Source organism: Neohortaea acidophila, assembly GCF_010093505.1.
Source record: "Neohortaea acidophila strain CBS 113389 unplaced genomic scaffold BDY17scaffold_9, whole genome shotgun sequence".
NCBI lineage: Eukaryota > Fungi > Ascomycota > Dothideomycetes > Mycosphaerellales > Teratosphaeriaceae > Neohortaea > Neohortaea acidophila.
The window spans coordinates 420,213-438,027 of record NW_022985518.1 but is presented as its reverse complement, the minus strand read 5'-3'; the positions used below and the strand labels follow the sequence as shown (position 1 = coordinate 438,027).

General features: G+C 57.7%; 8 protein-coding genes across 8 annotated transcripts; 3 read left to right on the top strand and 5 right to left on the bottom strand.

The window, feature by feature from the left end:
* Positions 1-611: 611 nt before the first annotated feature.
* BDY17DRAFT_255578 (diacylglycerol acyltransferase-domain-containing protein) lies at positions 612-1,959 on the top strand (the record flags this gene model as incomplete). The annotated part of the gene is made up of 2 exons (XM_033731540.1): positions 612-1,692; positions 1,745-1,959. 2 exons carry the CDS (start codon positions 612-614, stop codon positions 1,957-1,959), a joined length of 1,296 nt encoding a protein of 431 aa, XP_033587132.1.
* Positions 1,960-2,072: 113 nt separating this feature from the next.
* On the bottom strand, positions 2,073-3,551 carry BDY17DRAFT_326452 (uncharacterized protein; the record flags this gene model as incomplete). The annotated part of the gene is made up of 2 exons (XM_033737517.1): positions 2,073-3,476; positions 3,537-3,551. The coding sequence occupies 2 exons, from the start codon at positions 3,549-3,551 to the stop codon at positions 2,073-2,075; spliced, it is 1,419 nt and encodes a 472-aa protein (XP_033587131.1).
* Positions 3,552-4,010: 459 nt separating this feature from the next.
* BDY17DRAFT_326451 (MFS transporter, MCP family, solute carrier family 16, member 10) lies at positions 4,011-5,552 on the bottom strand (the record flags this gene model as incomplete). The annotated part of the gene is made up of 2 exons (XM_033737516.1): positions 4,011-4,714; positions 4,877-5,552. 2 exons carry the CDS (start codon positions 5,550-5,552, stop codon positions 4,011-4,013), a joined length of 1,380 nt encoding a protein of 459 aa, XP_033587130.1.
* A 571-nt stretch (positions 5,553-6,123) lies between these two features.
* On the bottom strand, positions 6,124-8,649 carry BDY17DRAFT_302016 (uncharacterized protein). The gene has a single exon (XM_033734343.1). The coding sequence runs from the start codon at positions 8,159-8,161 to the stop codon at positions 6,425-6,427; it is 1,737 nt and encodes a 578-aa protein (XP_033587129.1). The 5' UTR covers positions 8,162-8,649; the 3' UTR covers positions 6,124-6,424.
* Positions 8,650-9,350: 701 nt separating this feature from the next.
* On the bottom strand, positions 9,351-12,698 carry BDY17DRAFT_255133 (kinesin motor domain-containing protein; the record flags this gene model as incomplete). The annotated part of the gene is made up of 3 exons (XM_033731499.1): positions 9,351-9,693; positions 9,796-12,149; positions 12,201-12,698. The coding sequence occupies 3 exons, from the start codon at positions 12,696-12,698 to the stop codon at positions 9,351-9,353; spliced, it is 3,195 nt and encodes a 1,064-aa protein (XP_033587128.1).
* A 550-nt stretch (positions 12,699-13,248) lies between these two features.
* On the top strand, positions 13,249-13,872 carry BDY17DRAFT_302011 (uncharacterized protein). The gene has a single exon (XM_033734342.1). It carries the CDS (start codon positions 13,350-13,352, stop codon positions 13,707-13,709), a length of 360 nt encoding a protein of 119 aa, XP_033587127.1. The 5' UTR covers positions 13,249-13,349; the 3' UTR covers positions 13,710-13,872.
* A 232-nt stretch (positions 13,873-14,104) lies between these two features.
* Positions 14,105-14,991, top strand: BDY17DRAFT_326448 (uncharacterized protein; the record flags this gene model as incomplete). The annotated part of the gene is made up of 3 exons (XM_033737515.1): positions 14,105-14,528; positions 14,587-14,869; positions 14,958-14,991. The coding sequence occupies 3 exons, from the start codon at positions 14,105-14,107 to the stop codon at positions 14,989-14,991; spliced, it is 741 nt and encodes a 246-aa protein (XP_033587126.1).
* A 202-nt stretch (positions 14,992-15,193) lies between these two features.
* On the bottom strand, positions 15,194-17,245 carry BDY17DRAFT_254891 (uncharacterized protein; the record flags this gene model as incomplete). Its single annotated transcript, XM_033731476.1, has 5 exons — positions 15,194-15,565; positions 15,622-15,749; positions 15,807-16,235; positions 16,315-16,940; positions 16,995-17,245. 5 exons carry the CDS (start codon positions 17,243-17,245, stop codon positions 15,194-15,196), a joined length of 1,806 nt encoding a protein of 601 aa, XP_033587125.1.
* Positions 17,246-17,815: the final 570 nt, after the last annotated feature.

The following is a 17,815-nucleotide window of genomic DNA, read 5'->3' as shown; positions in this document are numbered from 1 at the left end:
CGATGAGCCCAGTCCGCCCTTCCCGCATTCCTCGCTTCAGTCCCATACGCATGAATTCCGGCCGAACTGATCCCGCCATGGCCTACAAAGGCGAGCTCGCCGACCCGGTCGAGAGACGGGAGAACGGGGTATCGCAGAAGAGCTACGCGGATGCCTTGGTCGAGGATGGCCCGAATGGAAAGAGCCTCCGAGACAGCTATCACTTCACCTCCGCCGAGGAGAGCGAGGCCGACGCCGAGGCCGAGCAAATTGATGAAAGCATCGTCAAGGAGACGCCTCCCCCAACAAAGCACATGCGCAATGGCAGTGGAACACGACCCCTCGGCGAGATCATTGATGAGGCGGAGAGCGCAAGCCCCAGCCCTGCCTCGTCCACCCGCGCGCAAAGTCCCACCCTACGCCACCCAAAAGGCCGACTCGAAGAGAAGAGCAGCAGAGACAGCTACGCGGAAGCCCTGAAGCATGGCGTCAATGGCAGCCACCCGAACAGTGATGGCACACGCACCCCCGAGGCTTTTGATGGAGTCGGAGAAGACGACACTCCTCGGAGTCCGACAGGAAAGAGAACAAGTCACAGACGCACCCCGTCGAGCAAGCTGAATGGCACAAACATGAAAGACGAGCTGCAGAGGCTAGTCTCGCCAGAGCACAACTTCATCCAACCCGCTGTAGAACCGCTCGAACCCGATTCGAAGACCGGCGATCTCATCTATGAGAACGTCTACAACAAATCCGGCGAAAATCTGGCGTCGCTCAAGCCGGGTGATGGGTACTATCTCTCCCTCGCCCAACGAGGAGACGAATCCAGCGGCAATGGCCGAGGGAAACGCCAGCGGACAAACAGCGAGCTGGTCTCCGGGCGACAAGCAGGCGCCGGCTGGGGTCGCAGCGCCATCCGCTGGGCCCCAATGAATGTTCCACTACAGAGACGCCTTCAAACTCTCCTCGTCCTCTTGCACACCCTCTCTATTGCCGGTGGTCTGGCCATCTTTTTCCTTCTCTGCACCATTCCCCTTCTCTGGCCCATCCTCGTCCCCTATCTTCTCTACGTCCTCATGTCGCGCGCCGCCATCGACGGCAAACTCTCTCACCGCTCCGAGTGGTTCCGCAACTCCAAAATCTGGTCGCTTTTCGGCTCTTACTTCCCTGCTCGCCTGCACCGCAGCCAGCAGCTCGAGCCAACCCGCAAGTACATCTTCGGCTACCACCCGCACGGCATCATATCGCACGGCGCATTCGCGGCTTTTGCCACAGAAGCCCTCGGCTTCAGCCAGCTCTTCCCAGGCATCACCAACAGCCTGCTCACCCTTGATGCCAACTTTCGCGTCCCGCTGTACCGCGACTACGCCCTGCGCATGGGCCTTGCATCGGTGTCGCGCGAAAGCTGCGAAAACATCCTCAGCAAAGGCGGGCCTAACGGTGAAGGTATGGGCCGCGCCATTACCATCGTCATCGGCGGGGCGCGTGAAAGCCTCGACGCGAAGCCGAAAACGCTCAAACTCGTGCTCAAACGGCGGAAGGGGTTCGTCAAGCTGGCGATTCGCACGGGCGCGGATCTGGTGCCGGTGTTGGCGTTTGGGGAGAATGATTTGTATGACCAATTGGATACGAATCAGCATCCGTATGTGCATAAGGGGCAGATGCTGATTAAGAAGCTCATGGGTTTTACCGTGCCGTTGTTCCATGCGAGAGGTGAGTTCCGTCAATAATCTTGCGATATGGGCTTCAGCTGACAGTCTGGCAGGTGTATTCAATTACGACGTGGGTATCATGCCGTATCGTCGTGCCATTGACGTGGTAGTCGGCCGCCCTATCCCGATCCTGCAATCGAAGAACCCGGATCCGGCGTACGTGGACTCCGTTCACGAGCAGTACACCACCGAGCTGCTTCGACTTTGGGAAGACTGGAAGGATGTCTTTGCTCGCGAACGCAAGGGTGAATTGGAGATTGTAGAATAGGGGCGGGCGGTATGGTATGTCTTCTTTTCTTGCCGATGTATTTTTATCAATGTATATTTCCCAGCAGTCCGCCACGAGGACTACGATACTCATGTCGATCAAAGAAACGACACTCACCACCATTGTCCCCCCGGCAGCTTGAACCCCCCAGGTACGCGTTTCTGAAACATGCCGTTGGGATCGTACTGCTTCGACGTCTGCAGCAAAAACTCCAGATTCGACTGCCCATACCCTTCGAAAGGCTGCTGACTGTAGTCGGCGTAATTCGCATACTCGAATTGCCGCAGCAAGCCTGCCTTCTCCGCCGCCGCATTCACCTTTGTCAGAATCTCCTCCGTCTTTGCATGTACCTCCGCATCCGCGCTCGAGTCCGTCCAGAATGGCGACGTTAGGAAGATCATCTGATTCCCATCGGCAGGCGTCGTGCCGAGAACGTTCTTCCCCGCGCCAGGGGCAAGAAAAACGGTGGGCAGAGGCTCGAAGGCGATGCTCCACGCTACGCCTCCGGGCAGGTTGAAGTCGTAGATGGTGGCGTTTACAATGTCGAATATCTCGTTCAGGAAGGCCGTCGAGACGCCGTATGTCGCCGTTCCCATGCCCCAGTTCAGCGGCGGGGTGGCTGTCTGGTTGGCGAGGACGTGCAGTTCCGTCAGCGCTAGGTTGTCGCTGATGTTGGGCACGGCGTACAGCTGCTCGTACACCAGCGGCCTGGTGTCGGGGAGCGTGTACACGGGGACGTTGAGGAGCGTCCAGGCCTTCGACGTGGCGTTGAAGATGGTCGACAGCACCCAGCTGGCGTGGACATCGTAGTCCGGCGCGGTGGTGAAGTCGGCAAAGGCCGCGAACACGGCGGCGCGATCGGCAATGTCGTTCACCAGGTTCCCGCCGAGGATGCGCGTGATGTCGACGGTGGCGAAGTCGAAGCGCGTCACGAGCCCGAAATTGTTCTTGCCGCCTTTCAGCGCGCGGTACAGGTCGGGGTTCGAGGTGGCGTTGGCGTTCACGAGTTCGCCGGATGCAAGCACGACCTCGAAGTTCTGCACCGTGTCGCACGTCCACCCGACTTGGGGGGAGAAGTAGGAAATACCGCCACCAATCGTCAGCCCGCCGACTCCCACCGCGCCATTCCGGCCTCCGGCAACGGATTTATTGTACGGGTCGAGGTAGGCGTAGACGTCGAGCCAGCTGTTCCCCGCGCCGACATACGCGATAGAGTGGTCCTCACTAACAGAGATGGAGTTGAGGCCGGTAATATCGATCGTCACTCCACCAGCGATATTCGCGAACCCCGCCGCGGGAGCGTGGGTTTGGCATTTGATTGCAAAGTCGGTGGTGCTGCATGCCTGGTGCGAGGTGAGGATGGTGATGAGGTTGGCCGCTTGCTGCGCTGTCTGCGGCTGCGCGAAGCACGAGGGCGAGAGGGAGGATTCTTGCAGGGACCAGTAGGAGGCTTGGGTTTGGTTGTAGGCGGATGTGTTGGGGAGGAGCACGCTTCCCGCTGCTGCGAGCGCTGCACACTGTTCACGTGGTTAGATGAGGGCGTTGGTGTTGTTGTGGAGAGGGCAGGCCGAACGTACACAAGCTGCTGCCATGTCTTCTGTCTTCTGTCTTTCAGCTCGGGAATTCTGTCGAGGCAAGTGAGCAAGAGAAACGACGCAGTACCCTCTCCTCCAAATACATTTCCCATCGAGTCTTCTTATCCATACCCTCCCCGTTACATCGCCACCACCCCATCGTTACATCCAAAGCAACTATTTACATCCTTTACGATGACTACTTCCCGGGACTCCACATGCCGCGGTACTGTTGCCCCAGCCTGGTCGGATGTCACACCGATGCCTGAAATGAGGCTTGGTCAGCGGTATAAGCGTGCGCGGCTGAACTCTCGACTCCAATCCAGCGCCACGCTAGGTAACGTTAACCCCGGACCCGGGAGTCGGGGTCAGGGTCACGGCATAGCAGTGGCATGGTAGTAAGCAGCACCCACGCAGCCAGAAGCAACGCAGCAGAAGGCAATGCGTTGTTCGTCGTAGAAGTGACTTTGAAATCTATCATATCCACTTCGTCCCGCCGCCCCTCCCCCGCTTGACCAGCAACACCCAAAGCCCCAACAAAAGACACCCGCCCGCAATCTCCGCCGCGCCGGAAAACAATTGCAGCCCCAAGAAATTCTCCCTCCCGTCTTTCGCCCTCGTAATCAACGCGCCTCCAATCGGACTCCCAATCAGCGACGCAAAAGCCGAAATGCCCTGCGCCATGCCCAGGCGCGCCCCGAAAACTTTTGGATCGGGGCAGACGACGGGGAACACGCTGGGGGGTAGGGGGATGAGAGCGCCGGAAAAGCAGCCGTAGAGGGAGGCGACGGCGAAGAAGGAGGATTTGCTGCGTGCGCCGATCCACGCTATGCAGAGGATGCCGGCCGTCAAGGCGCAGGTGATCCACGGGACCATGACGCCGATGCGGCGCGCGGTCCAGCCTGCTATCAGGCGGCCGCCGATGGAGCTCGCTTGGGCTGCGATGATGACTGTGAGGGAGACGGATTGCGTGAGGTTGATGCTCGTTTCGCCAAAGGCTGCCATGAAGTTGAAGGGGATCATGTAGCCTGTAAAGACGAGGAAGTTTGCAAACGTGTACCAGCAGAAGGGGAGGTCGCGGAAGGCGCGCAGGTCCAGGAGTTTCCGCTTCGTTCCTGATGACAGGTTACCGACATTTGTGACGCGGAAGAGACACAGTGGGATGGCGAGAGTGTACATGCCTGAGGTTCAAGGGTTAGCAAGTGGTTTTGTCTGACTTCAGGGGTGTTGGGTAGAATCGGGCCAGTGCTCTGATCAATCGCGCTGGCAGCAAGGTCCTAGGCATCGATCGTTGCGATTGATCTCGAGGCAGCTGAACAGGTTCTCGTTGGAGATGATCTTACCCAGCATCACGAATCCCATGATCCGCACCGTCCACCCGAAGCCCACGCGAGGGATGAGTTGCTGGAAGATGACGGTGTATATGATACCGCCCGTCGGTGCGCCACAGGTCGTAACGGCGAGTGCAATCGCACGATTCTTCTTGAACGCGCGACCAACGAGTGCCATGCCCGGAATATAAAGCAACGCACAGCCCAACCCCATCAACACGCCCTGCGCAAGGAAAAACTGATACCACTCATGACACAGACTCGTCATGAACACACCGATCGTCTCAATCGCCGCTCCAGCCAGCAGCATCCCACGATAATACCCCAAATCAAAAAACGGGCCCGTCAACACGCCGCCGAAAATGAGCAGAAAGACCTGCGTAGTGCCAATCCACGCAATACTCGACGCCGACTCGGAGCGCAGCAGATGCAGCTCGAAGTACGATTGGAAGCTGCCGAAAGCGAAGGTGAAGCCCCACAGGTTGGCGAAGACGAGGCAGGAGCCGACGACTTGGAACCAGGCGCGCAGGCCGCCGTCGAGTTCTGCTGTTGGAGGGGCGGGGTCGGGGGAGGAGCCATCTTTGGTGGTGGGTGGGGAGTCGATTGAGGGGTCTGCTTGCGCTTCGAGGATGACTTCTTCTTCTTTCGTTTTTTCGTCGGACGAGATGGAGCGGGGCGAGGAGGCCATGGTCGCGTTGCTTCTCGCGCGCTTGCCCTCCTGTCCAGGTGGAGGGGGAAGGTGCTGTGGCCGCTGGATCACAAATCCATTCGCAACGAAGGATCCTCGACAGGCCTGCACAAGAACGCCGGCGAATGTAACCTTCGAGAATGCAAGTGACAGAACGCAGAATGCAGAGTGCAGATGAGTACGAGTGAGGAAGGAAGAAGTTTCCCAATGCCGCGCGAGAACCAAATGACATCGATCGCCCAGCAGCGGCAAGCACGCCCTCGGGGCCGGGATTAATCACGAAGCGTGGCGTGGGTTTGGGGGCCCTGGCCGCCCGGGTAACGTGCCGTTCATCGTGGGGCGACGAGACTGCCTAACCGGGAAAGGTTTGTGAGTGCTGGCGCCCGCGGCCGAGGTTCTTTGCGAGAGTCTTTGCTGAATGGCGGGGAGGGTGTTAGAAAGCATGCATCCTTGCCACATTGAGAGCTGCGTAAGTCCCGAGGAGACTCTACGATTCATGCCCTTACTGGAGACAGGACTGTCCCATCATCAAAGACAAGGACGAAAGGGACTTGATGTTCCATCAAACGTTACGTGTACAGCGCGCCTTTGTTTCCGCGCCGCCCCACTTCGCACTCGCGTGCTGAAAGTGTGGGGTACACATGGGCGTCACACCGCTGGAGAGCTGCATGCATGCATGCTGCAGGAATCCCGAACCATGAATGAACTGTTGTTTGTGTTGAACGTATTCCACGGCTCTACAGTCCGCATCATGCTCCCACCTTCGCTATGCACAATCCCATAACACAAAGCTGACAACAACCTTCGTCGCTAACATGCAATCCTCGCTCGCTCCCAATGCAAGGTAGTAAACATAAGTAAAAAGCACACCCTCATCTCCGACCATCCCAAGACCACGCGCGATTGTCGTCGACATTCACCCATCGGCCCTGCGCCACAGCATCCCACCCCATCATCACGCCCAACACTCTGCACGTAGCAGAACTACTCGCGCAGACGATGCCATCGCTCGCTGTCCCCAACACCGCAAGATCGAGCAGGTACGCTCGGCCCACCAGTTCGCGCATCTGCATCGCCGGTGCGGAGAACAGGGTATCGTCGGCGACGGAACTTGACGACGCGCGGTTGCCTCCTCCTATTGAGTAGAAGAGCGCGCTGTAGAAGCCGCCTTCCCAGCCCGAGTTCTCGTCGACGTGTTTCGTGTAGCCGGAATTCGGCTGTATGATGTCTTCCGTTGGCGCAGAGAGGTCGAGGGTAGCTTTGCTCGCGAGCTGGATGCGCTCCTGCGTCTTTTGCACGGCGAAGGGGTGAGCGCTTTGCTGGAGCTCCGCCGATTCGAAAATGTCGGGGTCATCTGAGGCGAGGAGGAAGGGAAGAGCTGGGGATGCGTCTTGCGCGCTATCACAGTGTGCGCGCAGCTTGCGGGCTGCAGCACCGTAGCGCTCGAGTGGTAGATAATCCTGACTGAACTGGTATTCGAAGGGATGCAGATCGCCGCGGCGGAGATGCACGCCAATCGTCGAGGCGTCCTGCTTTTCAGCGTCCCCTTTCAGCGCTGCGGTTCGTAAGGCGGCGAAAGTAGCATGCTCGTCGGTCAAATGGAAAAGGTCCTCGTATCCGGTCCGGAGAAGGCCATACACCTGTCTGCTTTTTTCTAACCCGGATTTCCAGCTTTGAAGGTATTCTCGTTCGAAAACGGCGCCAAACGTCCATGGAATCGTGGCTGAAGAGACCAGAAGGTGTTTGGCATTGTGCGGGCAGGGCACAATCTGCCGCGGAGGAGGCGGTGTGCAGTTTGTGGAGGGTAGAGGAAGGAAGAACGAAGTGTAGCGACCGTACAGCCATCTCGTGTCATCGATGAAGAACGCCCGGCCTTCTTTCTTGGCCAGGCCGTAGCTGAGCCATAGCATGAGGAGACTCTTCCCGAAACTGGTGTCTTGAGTGTCCAATGCAAAGGTCAGACTCGATTCGCACACGTTTTCATCGGATTCACTGTTGAATCGAGGCTGGCCGCTCAGTTCTTCCGCAGCGTCGACATCGAGATATGTGGCATCGGAGACGTAGTAGCCGCCCTTCCGCCGCCAATCCTTCACCGGCATCATTCGGGATCGCATGGAAAGTTCATCTCGCAACGTTTCGCTCTGTCTGCATATCTGTTGCGCATGCTGACTCTGTAGCGGAAAGCTGTAGTCGTGCGGGATATGCACGGTCCACTTCGGCTGACCCAGACCGTCCAGTACCTTGACAGCAGAAGGCTGGTCGAGCAAGTCGCGATCGCCAGCAAAGGGTGTTCCCAGAGACCAGGAATGTGGAGTAGAGAAAGAGATGCCGAGTAATCTCAAGAGGTAAGAAACAAGGACAAACTTCAAGGCGAGGACGGCGATGATGGTGAGGAAGAGGAGTAGGGTGGAGGTTCGTCGGGCTGGCCGGATAGGGTGTTCCTTTGTCTCCGAGTCCAGCAGTGGTGAACCCGTCGGTGAAGGGCTGAAGACACGCTTCTCATTCAGGCTGGCGCGAGAGCCACCGGACACGTCTGAGTCGGTGGAGAAGGTGGAGGAGGTGGAAAGGTTTGTATATCGTCGGTCCCGCATATTTACCGGGGCTCGCATTGGTCGGAGGGTGGAGAGGGGTGGAAGGCGCTATTGTAGGTGAAGACTGAGAGTCAGTGCCGGGTTGTGTGCCATGCCACTCGGTGTGCTGCTGAATGGGAAGGGTTGAAGCCGTTGTGGGGCGTAGTCGGGAGTGTGTGAGGTACGTGAGGCGAACACTCCTGGAACCAGCCGGAGAAGGTGTCGTCGTCCCGTGGGAGAAGGGAGAAAGTCGAGACGGCCGTGAGCAAGGCAACAAACAGGGGAGAACAGTCGAGCGAGCACAGCTCACACAAGAAGCACAGCTTCGTCGTCGGACTCGGACTCAAGAAAGTGTAGTAGAAATAGGGCTCTCTCTCGAAATCGAAAGCCACACTCTCAATCAAGTAAAAAAGTAAGTGAAGAAAGAGCAAACAGGTAGAATGGGAAAGAGAAGCAAGGCAAGAGAAGGCAAGAGAAGGTGGCCAGGCGGGAAGGTGGAGGAGCCAAGGGAAAAAAGGCGAAACGAGGAACGCGCGCGAGAGAGTGAAAGAGAGGTCCACTCCCCAGGCCTTTCGAGTTTCAAGCTCGCCACCAAACGTCCCGGTTCGTCAAGCGTTCCACTCGCCAGAACCCGAGATCCGATCAAATCATCCCCACCACCACAACCCGCATCGTAAGCATGCAGCAGCGTTTGCCCAATAGCCCGCGAATGTCACGCGCCGCGTTTGCGCAGCTACTGAGATTCGCTTCAAACTATTCACTCCTTTCAATCCGAGGCGAGTGTGGCAGATCAACGGGCGGGTGTGGATGGATGAAACGGCAGGCAGGGAGGGATGATGAAACGAAACGAAACGCCGGTACGTCGACGCCAGGGAAGGAGCGAAGGGTCTGTGCGCAAGGACGTTACCCAATCCTACGGCTCTCCATCCCGAGTAATTTTTAGGATGATGGTGGAATTCCCATTTCATGCTGATCGATATATCGCCTCTTCCATAGGGCAAGGGATGGAGGATCTTCTGCGAATCCATCGATGTTTATCCTATATCGACATTTCATTAGATTCAACCAAGGCTGCGGGTATCTATCGCCCAATCCAAGTACATACATCACCAAACAAACAAAGAGTCCCCTCCTCGGATCCCTCCTCCAAACAATGACATCTTTTCGCATCCCCCGGCTCGGAAGTATCTGCAGCTACCCGTCCGATGACAGGCAGTCAGCCGCTCACTCACTCACTCGTCTCCTCCTCCTCCGTCTCCTCCTGAATCCCCTCCTCCGCCCCACCCATCACCGTATCCCTCTTCAGCCTTAAACTCCCCTTGTCACTCCGCAACAAGTGGCCCCCATCAACCTTATCCTGAATCATGGCGTCGAGCAAAATCGTCATCTCGTCCACGCTGCGCCGCCGGAACGCCTTATTCCCCGCCGCCATGCGCAGCGACTCCCTCGGGCTGCGGAAGCCGTCTTCGGCAGACTTGTCGGAGCCCGAGGGACTGAGAATCGCCATGGGGGAGAGCGGCGTTTTGCTGGAGAGCGGGGCGGTGCCGGGCAGGCCGTTGGAGCTGGAGCGGCTGGTGGCTGTTGAGGAGTAGCTGGCGTGTGCGCCGGCGCCGTTGGTCAGGTGGGTGTCGGCTGAGGCGCGGTGCGGTCTGATGCCGATGGTGTGGTTTGACAGGCGGGAGCTAGTCCTGCGTCCGACGGGGATGCCGTTCGGCAGGGAGTGGTGCGCCGTAAGTGGTGGGGATGGTGTTTGCTCCGCACTGGGGCTCCTTTGGCTGTCGAGCAGATCGCGCTTCCGGGCTGCGCTGCGCAACGCCGTCACCATTCGCATTTGGTCGTCGAGCTTGGCTTTCAGCTCGTCGATTTCGCGGTCCTTGTCGCGCAGTAGTGCTTCCGGGTCCCCGCTCGCAGGCCTCCCTTCGTCTTGCTGGCTCCCTCGAGAGGCCAACGCCATGCTCACTCGACTCCGACTCGTGCGTCGCGCCTGTAGTAGTCGCTTCTCCAGCGTGGCAATATACCGATTCTTGTCGGCAATGTCCGCCTGCAGCATCTGGTTCTGCTGCGCAAGAGATGCTTCGCCCGTGCCGTCCACCCCGCCCGAGTCCTCGACTTCATCCTCTTCCGTGATGCCTGGCTCCTCCGTAACCATCGGCGTCGCGCTCGGCACTCCAGTAGATTCCACCGATCCTCTCTGTCGGTCATTGCCAGCGTGGCCGTCGCCGCCATTCGTCGGACTCTCGATACTGTTCGAACTGTCCCGACTCCGCATACTCACCGGCCGACCAAACTCATTCGTACTCACCGCACTCAAGCGATGAATCGGCATGCTCATACTCGACAACCGGCCAGAATCAGAATTCACACCAAGCGATCGACTAGACAAAATGAGGCGATTCAAATGCGTGATGCGCTCTTTCAGCGCCGTGCGCGCGAGCTGCATCTCCAACATTTGCTCCTCGTGCCGCTCCTTCTCCTGCCGCTCCAGCTCCTTCTCGACTTGCATGTCCCGCTCCAGTTCATCGCGCTCGTCGGCTTCGTCTTTGGCCTTGTTCTGCTGCTCGAGCTGGGTGCGTAGCTCTTGGATCTCCAGTCGGTACCGATCGAGCAAGGCGCGACTTCCTGCGTCGACGCCCGGGTGGGATTCGTTGCGCTTCGCATGGCTGACGATGTTGTTCTTCGCGCGGCTCGCGAATTTCAGCGTGTTCAGCGTCTCTCCCGTGTGTTGGCCGGTAGTTGCTGCGCTCGTCCCCACGGAGGAGATCTGGATGGTGCACAGGATGGACACCAGAGAATTGCCGGAGAGGGCAGGTTGCAGCAGACGGGTGAGCTTGCTGTCCCGATACGGCAGATGCTTCACACCGCCGGTTTCTTTGTCTTTCTCTGTCGCCTTCGTTCCATCCTCCTTCTCCTTGTCATCTTCTCCCGACAGTCGTGCAATCACCGTGCCTAGGGTGAGCAACGACTTGTTGATGTGCGCGCCTTCAGTTCGTCGCTCTTTGTTTTCTGCCGCCCGTTCGGAACCAGCAAGATCAATCAAGGATAGAGTCGACACGAGCACGCCACCAGGCAGAGTCTTGCCATTTGATCGAGCTGGTGTTCGCTCGCGCGACTCGACGACAATCTGCACGACCGCGTGCGACCGGGATGAGCGGGCGTTGTACTGTGTTCCAGCCGTGCGTCTCGCAAGGTCGCCGCGAGCAATGACTCGTAGAAGTTGATTCGGCGATTGTACAATTTCCTCCTTGAGCGGCGTGGCGTACACGCCTCTTTTGGGATCCTCTCGCAGCTTGATGTCTTGGTCTTCCACCACCCCCGGCGTGCTCTGACTCAGTAGATCGTGAATCTTCTCGTTATATATCTCCAGATAGCTCACGCGCAATAGGAATTCTCGGTTCGGATTCTCTCGAATGTAAGAAAAGATGTCGGTAATGGCAAGTGGGATCACACCTGGCGACTGTGCGGTGCCTTGCATAGAGAAGGTCTTGCCCGTGCCGGTCATGCCGTATGCAAACACGGTACCATGGTAGCCTTCCATGACTCGCCGTACGAGTCGCTTGGCTGCCGCATCGTATACTCGTGCGTTCTGATCGTGGGGGGAGAAGACGTGGTCGTAGCGGTAATCGCCGCCTTCCCGGCCGTTGAAGGCGATCAAGGACCGCCTCCCGTCAACCAGCCATTCCCCGTCGGCTTTGCCACCTTCGCCACCATTGGCATCGGGTCGTACGCGTACACTGACGAGCACGTTCCCTTTGTTGTCGCCCTCCTTCTCTTTTGGGCTCTCCTTCGCGGTCTCTTGACTTCGTGATCGGGCTTGAGCGGAAGGCTCCTCTTCGACATCCTCAAATTGCGTCGCATCAGTCATATACGAGCCATTCGGGGATGAAGTGCCGCTGTGTGGTCTGGAAGGGACGCTGAGGAAGCTGTCCGAGCCTCGGGCCGCTCTGTCGTTTGAGACGAGTATCCCGTCACCCGTGCCATTGAGCAGACTCGGAGACGCGCCGCCAAACATGGAACTCGGGCCGAGAGACTGTCTCACTTGTGGAGTGGAATTTGAAGTGCGCGCCTTGATCCTCTTGACCCCAATGTCTGAACTTCGATGTCTCTTTGCCATTGCACTGCCGGAAGTGGAGATTCCCAAGCCGACAAGGTCGGTGGTGGAGGTGGCGAGGGGACTTGTTGGGAGTCCATTAGGCCGAGTGGTGACCCTTGGGAGGGATGGGATGCTGCTCGTCTTGCGGATGCTTTTGTTCGGCGTGGGTAAAGCGGAGGCGGGTGAGGAGGAGGCGGTGGAGGTGGAACTCGGTAGGTTGGTGGTGTTCAATGTGGGCACTGCAGGAGTGGACTGAGTGTGGACAGGGCGGGGGGTAGGCAGGCTGGAGGCGGTGACGGCACGGGAGAGGGGTTTGATGCCCGTGGTGGAGCCGGAGGAGGAAGGGCGCGACGCGAGCGCATCGAATGGGTCGACGACGGACTTTCTCGTTTTCGCAATTGGTAGGGCCGGTAAGGGACCGGAGGGTGGAGGAGCGACGGGAGGAGGAGGTCTGGAGAGAGGGCGTTGTGGGATGGCGGATGCCATTTTGCTGGGATTGGTCGTTCAGACGCGTGGGCTACACCGCCGACGGCCGCAGCTGCAGCTTTCCGCTGTCACCTGCGAACTCGCGGGAGTGGTGAGCGGGAGTGGATGGACGAGTGAATCACGCTCATCCACGTCTGCATTGCATGGCGCGCGGGAGAGGGATCAACGCCGCACGCTCCAGGAAGGGGTCGAGTATCGCGTAGAGGTGGTCGAGGTCGCGCTGCACTTTTCAAGTTGAGGGAAAGTCGAAGAGAACAGGCCGCGTGGTTGTTGGTTGAACTGTCGTTCACGGGTTCCACATGCTACGACCGCCTCGGAACCAGGAAATGCAAGATGTAACTCAAAAGTGACAGGAAATCTTGGGCGCAATGCACGCCGGTCGTCTCAGGAGGTGTGGGGCGGAGGGTGGATGAACGGGAAGCCTCGAGGTGCGAGGCGTGGCAAGAAGATGTCCAAATGTCGGCGGGGAAAGATGGTGATGTTGCGAGCCGGCGAGGAGGAGGAAGAGGACGCGACTGGGGGGGAATTTGGATGTGATTTCACTCGAGGAGTGCATGAATTGCTGCACCTTCTCCTGCAGCAGTCTGCTCGAGCTCGTCCGCGTCGAGTTTGGCTCCGATATTAGCGTATCCGCCGCCCGAGCCTAAATCGATGGCTGCGGGAGTCGGTCGGGGGGAATCCCTGATTGATTGCCGGGTTCCACTCCTCTTGATATTGCGTGCAAGTGCCGCGATGACAATTACGAGTGGACAGTCTCGTTGCTGCTTCGTTACAACAACGGCGCTGCAATGCTGTCGCGTGCATGGCATGCAACCGGCGAGCGAGGAAGCACATGGAAGTCAGCCACACAGAACGCCCACCAATCTGTCAATGCCCAGAAGGGAAATCGCGGCAAGATGCACGCCAGGGGTCCTCCCTATCCTGCAGGGTATGCGGCAATCAAGATGCGTCGCATCCCTCTCTTATCTCTCCCCAGACATGCAAGGCACGATGCAATGTAAATCGTCCTGACCGCGGGCGAGGCTCGAGCAGTAGACATGCGTGCGTGGTGGTGTTTCGCCAGTTTGCCTCCCCCTTGAAACATCGTGCGCCGCCGGATCGGGGAAGGTTTACGCGAAACTTTCGTTAGGCGACGTGTCGTGTCCACTCGTTGACCGGGTGGGTGTGATGGGCGTGCTTCCGACGTGGAATAGACTCTGTTGTTCTCCAGACGATCAGAAGCTCTTGTCGAATGCTTCCCGTCTAGACGGATTCGTCTGTCGGTGTACTCCCGCACCTGAATTCCGCATGTTGATGGGGTGCTAGACACGTGACGTCAACCAGCATCGCCGGTATGAGCTGCCATTGACACCAAAGATACCACCCCATCTCACGATCATAGGCATAGCCAGCCGACGACGGCCATCATGGAGCCGACACCGAATTGGCTCGGCGCCACCATCTTCTGGCTGTACATTTTGGCGGCCCTCTTCTTTACAGCCTTAATCATATACACCATCGTCAACATCCCACAATCCAAAGAAAATATTCTCGCCCGCTTCGACACGCAACGGGAGCAAAGACTCTTCACCTTCCTCGCCATTTTGAGCTTTCTCGTCCTGAGTGCCAATATGTTGCATGTTTTGATCAACTCTTTCAACACCTGGTCTCGAGAGCGGCCCCTCGATTCACCAACAACAAATATCTTCTCCACAGTCGGCACCTGGTCCTTGTCGTCTACCCTCTTTCATGACTTTGCGGAAGCCTTGCTCTACGACCGAACTCGCATGGCCTGGACCGCTGCCGCATTGTCGACCACCTTCGCATTCTGCCTCTACATGGGCATTGAAGGTGCGCGTCGCTCGCCAATTCATCTCTCATGAGTTCAGCTTACTGACCCATCGTCCAGGCCATCGCCGAGCAGTGCCCAATCTCTGGGCCTTTTTCTGCCTCGCTCAGATCCTCCCCATCAGCTTCACGCAGAACTTGTTCACCCTCGCCCGCCTGCGTCTACCCCCGGCCGTAAACCCCAAAGTCCCCGTCCAGATTCTCTTCTTGATCGGTCAGATCGGGATGTACGTCGGCTTCTCCGGCATCACTTTCAACCTCGCGAAACCGGAGTTGCTGATGCGCATGGTCGTGTCCACTCGCGCCCTGATGCTCCTTCCATGCATCCTCGCTCCGGGGGCCTTGTATACCCCGCCTGCGCTCAAGCTTCAACCCCGTCGTTTGGTGGATTACGGCGTCGGAATCGCGCTGCTGTCTTTCTTCGGTCTGCAGATCTCCGTTCTTTGGCAAGACTCGGGCGACGTGACGTCCATCTGGTCCTCGCTATGCTCGCACCCGGCCGTCAGCACGCTAGGCTGCGACTCTCTCCTCAGCATCGTCAGCCTCCTTTGCAGGCACATGGTGGACAACGAAAGGAGCAAAATGAAGCCAAACCTCGAGTGGAAGGCCTTGCAGCAACGCCACAAAGAGATCTCCTTGCAAGCCCAGTTGAAGTCTAGCTAGCAAATCTACAAAGCGTCCTTCCTCGCATTCTCCTCCACCTGCTTCCTCAACTCCTCCACATCCCCGCCAATCGCCTCGTGCCACTTCGGGTCGATGTTCTTCAAATTCAAGTACGGCGAGCAATCCGCCGCTTGTGGGCCCGCGCGATTCTCCACCGTCCAGCCCATGCCCAAGTGCGCCCAGGGGTTGGAGTTGTGGTAGTGGATCTCGAAGTCCTCGTAGCGTGGGGTTTCAATGACTTGCTGGTAGTGCATACTGCTGCCGGGCCAGATGGCGTTGACGCGACCCGTATCGTTGTCCTTGTACCATGAGCGACAGTCGTTCTTCCACACGGTATGCTTGATCCATTCTTGGACGTGGGCGTTGAAGCTGTCGGTCTGTTGCAGAGGTGTTGATTAGTATGGACAGTATGTGGGGAAGCAAAAATACGCACAATGTCTTGTCGCGGGACCCAGCTGCGGATGTTCTCGTTTTGCATCTTCTTGATCATTTGGATCGCGTAATCCGAGACTGTGTGAAGAGGCCCCATAACACTCCCGTTCTCGACCGGCCAGGATGGTCCTATCCCCCAAGTTAGCAGATCCACATCAGAGCCATGAGAAGGTTGCCCAAGCTTACCAACGAAGAGCATCATATTGGGGAAATCAGGCACCGCCAGCCCCAAATACGCCTCCGGACAAATCTTCCACTTATCCTTGAGATCGATGCCGTTTTTGCCCACAACGGGGAAGCGTGGACGGTACGAGACATCGAAGCCCGTCGCACATACGATCGTGTCGCACTTCCTTTCCACCCCGTCCTCGCCCACCACACCATCTTCTGTACAGCTTGCAACGGGCGTGAAGTGCACATCTACGTTCTCTTTCTGGATCGCTGCCATGTATGGATCGCCGGGGGTGATGCGGCGACATCCCACGCCGAAAGTTGGGGTGAAACCCTCCAGGAGCCGTTTGTCTTTGATATGCTCGGCCATTCTCTCGCGGAAAAGGTCCTGTGCCGCCTTCTGGCCTTCGCTTTGATCGTAGAATGCACCCCATAAACCGTTAACTTTCGTCCGGTGAAGATCAGCAATGTGCTCGCAATGTGCTCGTGGAGTGAATGTTCAGAGCCCTCGATCGGTTCTTACCTTGATCCTCGATGTCTTTGGCATGCGCAACGAGAGCTTTGGGATCGTCCCGAAACTCGTCCCTCTCTTTCTGCTCGTACTCCTTGTTCTGCCCGAAGTTATTGGCAATCTGGACAAACCAGACCGCAGTCCTAACGAAAACATCCAAGTGCTTCGCATGCGGCTGCATAGTCGGGACCGTTTGAATCGACGAGGCTCCAGATCCAATAACAGCGACACGGTCATTCTCCCACGCCTCCTTCTGGTAATCCTTGGGCCAGCGCGCGGTGTGCACCACCTTACCCTTGAACTTGTCCTTCAGCCCGGGGATGTCGGGCCACTTGAAGTTGTTCAGGATGCCGGTGCCGTTGAGCAGGAGATCACAGTAGTCCTCGAAGTCCCGGGGCTCCTGGTTAGGCCGGTGCTCGCGGAGCGTCACTTTCCACTGCCCTTTCTCCTCCTGCCAGTAACAGCCGGTGACCTCGGTGTGGAAAGTCATGTACTTCCTCAGATCAAACGTCTTACACACCTTGTCGAGGTACTTCCAGATGTCCGGCGAGTAGGAGAAGAAGCGCGGCCAGTCGGCGTTAAGGGCGAAGCGATACGTGTAGGCGTGGGAGGGGATATCGCACGCACACCCAGGGTATCTGTCCGTAATGTTAGTCTTTGTGATATCCCGTCGGCTCTCACGAAAACCATACCGGTTCTCCAACCAAGTACCGCCAATGTCTTCGTTCCGTTCGTAAATCACGAGGTCTACGTTGTCGCAGAGCTTCTGGATTTGATACGCCATCAAGATGCCTGACACGCCTCCTCCGATCGTGAGGACTCGCAGTTTGCGGTTCTTGGGATCGTTCCAGGTGACGTTCTGGTCGATGTGGTAACCCGAAGACCCGGGCTGAGAGTAGTCAAACCGTTCTCCGCCGGAGACGGCGTTGAGATCGGGAGCCATTACGAGAGAGCAAAGAAGATGTGAACGAGAGGTACAGAAGTCAGAGCAGACCGTGGAGGAAGGATATAAAACAACTCGCGAGGGTGCTTCTTCTTTAAACAGCCGAGTCTCACGCCGAGCTCAGGGCTGTGCTTGGCTACCTACCGTCCGAGATGACCTTAGCTGATGCAGCTGGGGATGTGTGCGGGGCAGCATGCTCTCTTCTCCCGGGGGAGGGGTTGGAGTCGTCATGTACGTGAGCCCGGCAGATCGTTGTTTAAGTGGATCGGGGTGGGGTCTTATCCCCCACCTTATACCCTACTCAAGCAAAAGTCTCAGCGGAGTATGGAGCATCTACCCAAACTGCGCAGACACGGCTGACATGAGTTCCTCGGTGCGTGGGAGATTCAACGGAGCGTAGTGAGATGACGCCGGGAGCCGGCGAAAGTCGCCATGAGCCGGGTCCTCTTGTGTCTATTGGGCCGCGGACGTGCCAGAAGAAGTGGGACCTGCCAGAAAAATCGTCCACTGCTACTTCTTCTAGTACGTAGCCCGCAGACTAGATGTACCCATCTCCCTTATAATAAGCCT

What these genes read in the sequence shown, in the direction of transcription:
- BDY17DRAFT_302016 (XM_033734343.1), bottom strand. Translation starts at nt 8,161, where the DNA reads ATGCGAGCCCCGGTAAATATGCGGGACCGACGATATACAAACCTTTCC.
- BDY17DRAFT_302011 (XM_033734342.1), top strand. Translation starts at nt 13,350, where the DNA reads ATGGCTGCGGGAGTCGGTCGGGGGGAATCCCTGATTGATTGCCGGGTT.